Source organism: Leptopilina boulardi, unplaced genomic scaffold, assembly GCF_019393585.1.
Source record: "Leptopilina boulardi isolate dan_hultmark-lab unplaced genomic scaffold, ZJU_Lbou_2.1 LbouV2_38, whole genome shotgun sequence".
In the NCBI taxonomy this organism is placed as follows: Eukaryota; Metazoa; Arthropoda; class Insecta; order Hymenoptera; family Figitidae; genus Leptopilina; species Leptopilina boulardi.
The window spans coordinates 4144598-4155714 of record NW_026137951.1 but is presented as its reverse complement, the minus strand read 5'-3'; the positions used below and the strand labels follow the sequence as shown (position 1 = coordinate 4155714).

The following is an 11117-nucleotide window of genomic DNA, read 5'->3' as shown; positions in this document are numbered from 1 at the left end:
AAATATATGTGAAGAATCTGAAAATCTATTTCGAAATCAATATAGACGGGAACACTTTCCCCATTAAAAGACCATCACTATAAATATATACATTGATTTTGTATACTAGATTAAAAAATAGAATGCGATAAAAAACGAATTAAAATAGAAAGAAAAAAAGAGTAATATACTAAAACTTATTTGACTTTGAAGAAAGGACCTAAAAATTGTAGGTTATGTTTACGATAGTTTTAAATTCTTAAATAAAGAATAATTATAAACATTATAAATAAAAATTAGTTTTTACAATGTAAAATTAATTGCTATTAATTAATTAAATATCAATAATTTGTACCTGTGAGTTGATCCTCTGTGTATTTTTCATACTAATCTTGTCTTCAATAGCGCGTGTCTGTGCACTTTTTGAAGCTTTCAAATCAAGTGACGTTATTTAAAGAATTGAAAAAATTTGAAAAATGTTTAATCTTTGAAAAATAGGGTCCATATATATACATACTTAGTCATATCCCTTCTTCGATGAAACCACCATCAAATACGATCACTTTCATTGCTCTTGTAAGATCGATCGTCCGACACAAGAGCAATCATTCGCGAGAATCGCAGCGGAGCGGTGGACGTTCTTTCTTTTCTTCTCCGGTTGGAGAATCGCAGACATTCAGTCGTCGCGATATTCACTGTCGTTTATATTTCGTGAAAGTGTCGTTCGTTATTAAAATAATGTAGAATAGTCAATTTTAAGTCAATTTTTTTTTAAATATCGAAATAGAAAATTTTTAAGGTTATTAATTTGCAATGATAATTTAGTCAAATCAGCAATGATATTTCATAACGGAAATGTCAAATTTGCATTGTTCAAATTTAATTACAAAATTAATAAATAATTAATTTTTATTTTATTACGCTAGATTGATAAATTAGGAAATAATAAATAAATAATAAATGGTTACTTAAGGAAGGACATTTCCTTTCATTTAATTAGTATAAATAAAATCGGAATTGTTTACAGGTAAAATTTTAGTGATAATTTTCGAATTTGACAAAATTGGGTGATTTAGTTAATAAAGTGAAAGTTTATTGTGTCTTTTATGATAAGATCGGAGAAAAAAAAAACATGTACGAGCACCCTTAACAATTGATTGGCGCCGCACTTCGTTCTGCAATGAATCTTCGAACGGCGGAGGCTCTTGCAATCGTTCTCTTTACTTTAATAGAGATTAATTTTGCTATGATGAAAACCTTCAGGGACGATAATGCGAGTGAGTATATCAGTATATAATTTTTTTGTATTCAAATTATTTTTATATCAATTCAATATTAGATTAGATATAGTTAAACTGATTGTAAATAGTGAATTTGTTGAAACTTTGATATATAATTCAAAAATCTAAAATGATAATAACTAATAAACAATAAATAAATAGAAATAAATGAAATCTATTCAAAATTAAATAAACTTTGAAAGTAATATTAATAAATTAAAAAAGGGAGAAAAAAAGATCCCCTAAATTTGAAAATACTATTCAGCTAACTATAGATTTTTGAATTTTTTTTTGAATATGTAGTTTTGGATTAAAATAAGATCGTTATTGTAGCTTATTTATATTGTATAATATTTTATTATTGAAATATTTTGATCCCTAATTTTTAAAATTCTAGAGTTTTATATATTTTAGTAAATGAATAATAAAAATAAAGAGTTTTAATTAAAAATTGTTTTTTAATTACAATTTCATTTTTTTAACTAAACTTTAATTTTTTAAAATAATAATTCATTTTCTTAACTAAAATTTAATTTTTTAAATTAAAATTTCATTTTTTTAACTAAAATTTCATTTTTTGATTAAACTTTCATTTTTTTAAACTAAAATTTCATTTTTTAAGTTAAAATTTTATTTTTTTAACTGAAATTTAATTTTTTAAATTAAAATTTCATTTTTTGAACTAAAATTTCATTTTTTTAACTAAAATTCTATTTTTTAAATTAAAATTTCATTTTTTTTAACAAAAATTTCATTTTTTAAGTTAAAATTTAATTTTTTAAACTAAAATTTCATTTTTCAATTAACCTTTCATTTTTTAAACTAAAATTTCATTTTTTAAGTTAAAATTTTACTTTTTTAACTAAAATTTCATTTTTTAAGTTAAAATTTCATTTTTTTAACTAAAATTTAATTTTTCAATTAAACTTTCATTATTTAAGTTAAAATTTTACTTTTTTAACTAAAATTTCATTTTTTAAATTAAAATTTCATTTTTTTAACTAAAATTTCATTTTTCAATTAAACTTTCATTTTTTAAACTAAAATTTCATTTTTTAAGTTAAAATTTTACTTTTTTAACTAAAATTTCATTTTTTAAATTAAAATTCCGTTTTTTAAATTAAAATTTCATTTTTTTAAACAAAAATTTCATTTTTTTAACTAAAATTTCATTTTTCAATTAAACTTTCATTTTTTGAAATAAAATTTAATTATTTGTAAATTAAAATTTAATTTTTTTAAAAAAAATAAGAATGCGGCTGCCCAGCAATTACATTAAGAACGCCAAGATCGACAACAGGACGTCAACCAACGACAGGACGAATTTTTAATGGAAAACCCAGTAAAAAAGGATCATGGCCTTGGCAAGTGTCTTTGCAACTTCTTCATCCAAAAATGGGTTTCATAGGACACTGGTGTGGTGGAGTTTTAATTGATCAAATGTGGATTCTCACAGCAGCTCACTGTATTTCCAAGTAAAAAAAAAATAATATTCACAATTTTTTTTTTTTACAATTAGTATCGTTTTGATAAAAAAAAATCTACTTTCACAGCGAACTTTTTAACCTTCCTATTGGTGCATTATGGACAGCAGTTGTTGGCGAATGGGAATTAGACGGTGGTGGACGAGGATCTGCTCGATTACCTATTGAACGAGTCATTCTTCACGAGCGATTTAACAATTATGTTCACGATATCGGTAAGCAAACGAAAATTATTTTCATTGAAAAGAAATGCAATTCAAAAGATAAAAAAAATAAACTGTTTTACATTTAGAGAAAACAACTTTCATTGATGTTATATCAAAATTTATTCGCATATTTGAGAAATTGAGAATTAAAAATTGAAATATTGAATATGATAAAAAAAAATATTTTTGATAAGAAATTAAATTATATTAGTTATTTTATTAATAATAAATAATAATTAAAATAATATACGAAACCATACAATACAGAAAAATATTTTATTGTCGTTTATATATGAAACAAAAATATATTTGTCTCAGAGACTAATAATTTTTTATTTGTTTCAAATAAAAATTAATTTGAAATAAATAAATATTTATTTGACTCTGAGACAAATATTTATCTTTTCTCTGGATGTATATATTATGGTGAAATTGTAAATTGTTTCAGCCCTAATGAAACTAGGAAGACCGGCACCACTTTCAAAAGTCGTACGAACAATTTGCCTTCCAGAAACGGACGTTAATCTTTCTGGTGTTCATTGTGTGGCATCTGGTTGGGGACGATATGGGCCATCTCCTTCACTTTCGAATGCTCTTTTAGAGGCAACAGTTCCTTTATTAGAACCACAAGATTGTTCCGAAGCTTATGGTCAATCTGTATTGTTTAGAGATGGACACTTGTGTGCTGGTCATACAGATGGTTCATCGGGAAGTTGCGTGGTGAGTGAAATTCATAATTTCAATAATTAAACTTCTTTTTTTGTTCCATATTTAATAATTAAATTCCAGTAAATGGCAAATTTTTGGGACTAGAATAAAAAAAAAACCGTTTCGAGATTGGTACCGATCATCAGAATTTATTTATTTAAAATAATAATTACATTTCAAAGATAAGAAAAAAAGGGAAGAAAAAAAATTAAAAGAAGAAAAGAAAATATAGATCAATTATTTCTGAGTAATTAAATTTGTAAATTGATTTAAAAAATAAGTTTTTTGGATTATTATAAAATTCATAATATACATTGAAAAAAAAGTTTATTTAATTCAAATACTCAATTATTTGACTATTAACAAATAAATATTTATTTGTATTAAATAAATATTTATTAGTATCAAATAATTATTATTTGAATCAATTAAATGGAATTTATTTCAAATACAGAAATTATTGGTTCAAATACAATTTATTTAATTCAAATATAAATTATTTGGTTCAAGTTAATATTTATTTGATAATAGTCAAGTAATCGAGTGTTTGAATCAAATAATTTTTTTTCAGTATAGAACACACTGTAACAAGAAAATGTCCATTAAGACACTAAAATGTCTCCGAAATAACACATTTTTCTTTTTACAATATATATAATAAATAAATATAAATTTTATTCTTTTTCATTTTTAATTTAATAAACACTCTCAGAATAAAAATATATTTATCTCAGAGACAAATAAATATTTATTTGAAACAAATAAATTTTATTTAGTTTAATTAAACGTTATTTGATTTTAATAAAAAATTTATTTGTGCTAAATAACATTTCATTTCTGCTAAATAAATTTTTTTTATTTCAAACAAATAAAAAGTTACTAGACTCTGAGACAAATGTATTTTTATTTGATTCAAATAAATTTTATTTGTTCCAAATAAACGGAAATAAAAAATTTTTGTGTGCGGATCTAGAATAATAGAGATTTTAATTGTAGGGAGATTCCGGGGGCCCTTTGCAATGTCGACGTTCGGATGGTGCTTGGCAATTAGTTGGCGTTACATCTTTTGGTTCTGGTTGTGCGAGGCCAGGTTTTCCTGATGTTTATACAAAAATACAGTATTATCTATCCTGGATCAAAGATACTATTCAAAACGATGTCGACAGTTAAATTTAGAATATAACACACGTGTTAGTTGGAAAAAAAAATTCTATTTAATTTATAAATAATATTAAGAAACTAATTTCTACATTTATTATTTTTTTTATTGTACATAAAAATATTTTTATTTTAAATTTATTTAAAATATTTTTTTTTTGTAAATATGTAAAATTGCACAAATAATATAAAATTGTAAAAAGATAATAATTTATGTGAATTAAAAAAAATTATATTTTCGAAAAAAGTGATGTTTTTTTAATTATCCTTTTTCTAAATATTGAATTAAGTGAGCTTTTAATTAATAATCTCATCTCTATAGAAATTCATTCGAGACTACATATATATGAAAGAAACTGCTAATTGCAGCTGTATAATGTTTTTATCGTTTTATGGCAGGGAATTAATTTTAGCTTGCTCAAACTTTCACACCTGTTCGTCCAGGCGTAAAGAATTTGATCTTGATTTCTGTCGTCATTGCTATTTTTTGCAAAAAAAAAAAAAAATTGATTTTGTTTGCCCAATTTTTTTTTTATTCATACAATCAAATTTGAATAATAAATTTTTGTAAAATAATTTTGTATTTTTGTTTAAATAAAATTTTCTTCTTTTTTTTATTCATACGATAAAATTTTAAATATTAAATTTTTGTAAAATAATTTGTATTTTTGTTTAAATAAATTTTTGTATTAATAATTTGTATTTTTGTTTAAATAAGATTTAAAATTAAATTGATAATTATTGCCTGGAGTACTAAATAAAGTTTGTAATAAGTATTATATATTATATACTTCAAAAATTTTAATTATATACTTTAATGAATTCAGTTCGCCCTGGGCTGTACTTTCCAAGTTTGAAAGTAGTTAATAAACTATACTAATATATGAACTTATAAAGAAAGTCACGTATAGATGAAATCAAATGAAGAAAAAAGAATTGAATTTTTGTTGTTCCTAATTCAAAATTCATTTTATTGTAAAAAAAATCATTAAAATTCAATTTTACATAAAATTTTATTTTTGTTAATTTTCTTTTTTTTAATAAAATGAAAATTCAATTTTTATTTTATGCGTTTATAAAATTGATAGTGGGTGGTAAGGGAGAATATGCGTTTCTGACTCAGTAGCACACTTTCCTCGCGCCCATGAAAGTGAGTGTATTGCTTCTTTACAAAAGAATGAAGTACGTGCATGTGCAACACATAAATTTAAAAAAAATAAAAATAAAAGTGAGAGGGAGAGGAGAATAGTTCCGTGGAGAAAGATTTGTCAACTAGATAATCTTTTATACGCAGAAGTAAATACAAAGAGAAAAGAGGCGAAGGCATTGCTACTTTTGGCTTTGCAATTTTTTTTTTTTTATATATATATATTTTTATAAGATAAACTTTAAATACACTTTCAAACAATAAAAAAGTATGGTGACAAATTATTTCATTTCTAAATCATTTAATTGGATAAAAAAATATAAAAAAAAATAAAAACCTAGTTATACTTTGAAAAGTTGCAATAATTAATCTATAGTCGTGAATCAAGTTTCTTTCTTATCGAATAAAACGACTGCTCCTTCGACATATTATAGAAATCGAAATTAAATGCGCGCAAAACTTTCACATAATTATTCATTGTGAACATATAGTATTTATTATGCGTTAACCATTGGTTTGAAATTAAATTGTGCGTAATTGTTTTCAACATTTACAAATGAAATAATCAATATTTGATATATATTATTTTATATAATAAAAAAAATTCTAAATAATTTTTTCATTGATTTATATTCAGACAAAAATTATTACTGATTTTTAGATAAAATTCTACTTTCAGTGGAAAAATACACTGAAAAAAAATGTATTTGATTCAAATACTCGATTACTTAACTATTATCAAATAAATAATTATTTGTATCAAATATTTATTATTTGAATCAATTAAATTGTTTTCTTTTCAAATACAGAAATTATTGGTTCAAATATACAATTAATTTAATTAAATTATTTGGTTTCAAAAATTATTTGGTAAATATTTATTTGATAATAGTCAAGTAATGGAGTATTTGAATTAAATAAAAAAATTTTTTTCAGTATTTGTCTCAGGGTCAAATAAATATTCGTTTGTTTCAAATAAATTTTGAGTGAAATAAAAATTTCATTTGCGCTAAATAAAATTTTATTTGTGCTAAATAAATTTTTTTATTTAAAACAAAAAAAAGTTTTGAGATAAATATATTTTTACTTACTCCAAATAAAGTTTTGTCTCAAATAAACGCCAGTAAAATATTTCTCTATATTTGCATTTTTGAAACCTAATATTAGCATTTTTTTTTATTTTTTTTTTGTGCGAAAAATCAAAAGTATTTTCTTTTTTAAATTACAATTGTTATGAGAAGATATTTTTTTATGCGATATTTTAAAGAGGCACATTTTTCTCAAGGAAAAAAAATTCAAAAGAAACTACTTCCTGAATTCAGGACGAAAATGAAACTTTCTGGTAACTGCAATGAATGCGAAATTAGTTTTCGAATTTTTTGTACAAAAAATAAAGAATATGAAGCAAATTTAAATCTAAAGTGAATAGTCGGTGACTATTTGAAATTTTCAAAATTGAATTTTAAATTCTAAAAATTAATTTATAAAAATAAATTTTTAAAATAAACTTCTGAATTCTTTTGTTTTATTAAAATTTGTTTTTAAAAAAAGAAAACAATTTGCATCGAAATGTCAGAAATGTGTCCTTATTTTTTTTTATCTTCAAAATGCAATTTAACGTCATTTGTGTGACGATAGTTTCTTCAGAATTCTCTTTATTTCACAAAAGAAATTTTTATTTTGTTTGAAAACTAAAAAGAGACAAAAAAAATAAATATATAACCCTTTGCAAAAAAAGGGGCAAATAATTTTTAAATGAGCGCAAGCAAGAAGCAAAAAGTATGTTTACAAAACAAGAACAATTTACAAAAGAAGAAACTTGATTATTCACGATTTTTAACATTGGAAACACTTCCACCAGAACTTTTAGAAATGATAATGCGTTTTTTGCCACTACACGATGTATCTTCTATTATTCGTTTAGTTTCTAGGTATAATTTTTTTTATTTTATATTTAAAAAAAAAATGGAAATATTTTTCAAATATTTATCGATTGAAATCACTTATACTTTTTAAAATAATAATAATAATTTAAGTGAAAGTCTTGATAGATTATAATCTCGTCCTGCTTTCCAGGAGATTTTCAACAGTGGCATCAACAGTTTTAAATAGTGCTTTTCTAGCCGCTGGTATTCGATTGGAAGAAATGATGAATTATCTCGAATCAACGATATGGTTTAAAATCACCACAGAAACAGATCTTATGGCAATTAGTAAGGCATTCAATGTTTTTGAATTGATAAGAGCCCAATATAAAATGTTAAAAGCTGTCACATGGAGATATACACATCCACCAAGAAAAGAAAAATTTTCCCGCCTCTGCTTTTATGCTGGATCATTATTAGATGATTTAAATAAAATAATTAATATTGCAAAATTAAATCCCTCATCATTAGCAAATGCACATGGTCCAGACGCGAGTATTACTTCATTTATTGCACTTTGTAAAAGATTCATGAATTTTTTCGAAAAAGTCTCTGAGCGTAAAATTAACAGGTGAAAAAAAAAAATTAATTCCCAGTTATAATTTTTCGGAGGAAAAAAAAGTTTTTGAAAATTAATTTTTATTAGATCTGCATTGATATCGGGATGTAAGACAGTTGATGTTTTGGATTGTTTAGCAGAAGGTCGAGAGGTTAGAGATAATAAAAAAAAAAATTAAAATTTTTAACGAAAAAGTAATTTTTGAAATTGATTTTTTAAGCGAAATATATAAAAAAAAATTTGATAGGTATTATCTTTTCGAGTATCCTCGGGTCGTGGAAACAGAAGTAATATTGTCACAATGAAATTGAAATATGTAATGAAGAGAGCATGGTTCACGTGTTTAGAAATACCGAGTGCTGCCGATGAAAATTCATGGCGTGATGAACAACGTTTTATGTATTTACGATTACGACGTCTTGTAGGAAGTGTGAATGAACATCATTTTGAAAAATGTCACTATGATCGTGAATTGATGCTTCAAGTACCGTCAATGCCATCTCCGAGACCTCCACCAGCGTCAACGTATTCCGGTTACGGAGAATATGGCGGTCAATTTTTCTATTACGGTAAATAATTGCATAATCAGGGTTGCCACAAAATTTTTATTATAATTTTCCCTAATTTCCAAAACAATATTTTGTTTTTCCTTAACATTTTCAAAAATGTTTAATATTGTTCTGTTAATGTTATTAAGTGAATATTCTGTTAAATGAAATCAGATTAAATTAGATTAACAATTATGTTAATTAAAAATTCTCTATTATGAAAATTTTTCAGAATATAAATTCTGGTAAATAGAAATTAAAGTAAAAATTCGGTCAACTAGAAAATCTGTTTTATAAAAGTTCGACTAAATAAAAATTCCAAAATTTATGAATTCGGTTAAATAAAAATTCTTAAATATGAAAATTCAATTGAATATAAATCAAATTTTACAAAATTTTAATTACAATTCCTTTAATTCAATAAGTAAAAATTAGTGAACTCTGTGTCAATATTTTTTGAAAAGCAAAAATTATTAATTTAAAAATTTTTTAAACCTCAATTATTGTTAAAATTTATAAAAAAAAATCTTCAGCAATTTAAGTATGAAAAAAATCCAATTTCAAATCTTCTAAAATACAATTAATTTTGAAAATCTTCAGAAAAACTATTTAAAAATGTAAATATTTATAAATTTTTATTTAAAATTCTTCACCAAATCAATAATTTTTAATAATTTTAATACATAGTTTTTCAAAAATTTAATTATAAAAGTTGAAAGGATAAATTTTCTAAAATTTAATTATCGTTTGAAATTTGTATTTAAAAAAAATTCAGGTGTATGAATTTACCAAAAATTTCAATTTAAAATCGCAAGAAATTTAATGATTAATTATTAATCAATTATTAATTTAATTATTATTAAAATTTTTGACTGCAGCTCTTCGAGATATCCATTATTTCTAAATATCGAAATTAAATTAAAAAAAAAAATTTGCACTAAAAACTTTTTCATACTTTTAAATATTTTTCAAATTTTCAATGGAAAATTTTTTAAGTGTAAAACGAAAATGTAGCACTAAGAAAAATATATATTGTTTAATTCTACTATTAAAATGACAATAATTTTTTTTAAATTATAAAAAATTTTTGTTTTAAATGTGTATTTTTATGCTGCAATAATTTGAAAATTTTGAAGATTAAAAATTTGTTCTACCTAATTTTAGATCAGAAATTACTAATTATTTTGGAAAATAAAGAATTTTTAAAGCATTTCTACACTGAAAAAAAATTTTATTTCATTCAAATACTCGATTACTTGACTATTTTCAAATAAATACTTATTTTTATCAAATAATTATTATTTGAATGGGATTTATTTCATATACAAAAATTATTGGTTCAAATACAATTTATTTAATTCAAATAATTATTTGATACAAATAAATATTTATTTGATAATAGTCAAGTAATCAAGTATTTGAATCAAATAAATTTTTTTTTCAGTGTAGTACTTTTTATTTAAAAATTTGTATTTTTTAATCAATCAATTATAAAATTTGTTTTCACAACTTCTTAGTTTTTCATTTTTTTAAGAAACGGTTTGCTTTGAAGTAGGTGCTAGGTTTGCATCATTTTTCCATCACATTTTTTTTAAATCCCCTTCCATTTCCCTGACTTGCGGCAACCCTGATAATTTGAAATCAAAACAAAAAATGTATCAAAAAAATAATTTCTAAATTTTTTTCCCCTTTTTAATATATAGGAAATATGAATAAATATGCCTATGAGAATAAATTTAAATACGTGAACGAAGGAAATGAAATGGAAGACGAGGAAACCGTACAGGAAGTTAATCGAGGACCATGTTTTGATTTAGTAATTATTGTGGAATTACGATGTTCACCAGAATTAGCACCATTGGCTGTAAGAACAATTCTTAAATCAGATGACATAGAAAATATATCCAATGGAAATAGTCAAAATCCCGAATTATATTTAAAATTACACGTGACTTGTCCTGCATCTGTATCAAATAGACTACCAGGTACTTTTGTCTGGGAGCTTAGAAGTCCACGTTGAGAAATTCTTGATGAAGCATAATAAGAATTTATTTGTACATTTTTTAAACAATTTATTTTAAATGTTTAATAATTATTTGTTAAGAGCGTATATACTTTTTTTT

The 11117-nt window shown here is 23.0% G+C and overlaps 2 protein-coding genes across 4 annotated transcripts; both read left to right on the top strand.

Annotated features, from left to right (window-relative positions):
- The first annotated feature begins 173 nt into the window (after positions 1 to 173).
- Positions 174 to 5062, top strand: LOC127288208 (chymotrypsin-like elastase family member 2A). Of its 2 annotated transcripts, none has more exons than XM_051315523.1 (6): positions 174 to 208; positions 1094 to 1256; positions 2512 to 2734; positions 2813 to 2958; positions 3398 to 3669; positions 4654 to 5062. In XM_051315523.1, the coding sequence occupies exons 2-6, from the start codon at positions 1160 to 1162 to the stop codon at positions 4825 to 4827; spliced, it is 912 nt and encodes a 303-aa protein (XP_051171480.1). In that variant the 5' UTR covers positions 174 to 208; positions 1094 to 1159; the 3' UTR covers positions 4828 to 5062. The 2 variants fall into 2 exon arrangements, with proteins under 2 accessions (XP_051171480.1, XP_051171479.1); XM_051315522.1 differs by lacking the exon at positions 174 to 208 and adding an exon at positions 344 to 1006.
- A 581-nt stretch (positions 5063 to 5643) lies between these two features.
- LOC127288205 (uncharacterized) lies at positions 5644 to 11019 on the top strand. Of its 2 annotated transcripts, none has more exons than XM_051315517.1 (5): positions 5644 to 6111; positions 8039 to 8458; positions 8534 to 8597; positions 8694 to 9015; positions 10698 to 11019. In XM_051315517.1, exons 2-5 carry the CDS (start codon positions 8109 to 8111, stop codon positions 11012 to 11014), a joined length of 1053 nt encoding a protein of 350 aa, XP_051171474.1. In that variant the 5' UTR covers positions 5644 to 6111; positions 8039 to 8108; the 3' UTR covers positions 11015 to 11019. The 2 variants fall into 2 exon arrangements, with proteins under 2 accessions (XP_051171474.1, XP_051171473.1); XM_051315516.1 differs by lacking the exon at positions 5644 to 6111 and adding an exon at positions 7073 to 7893.
- Positions 11020 to 11117: the final 98 nt, after the last annotated feature.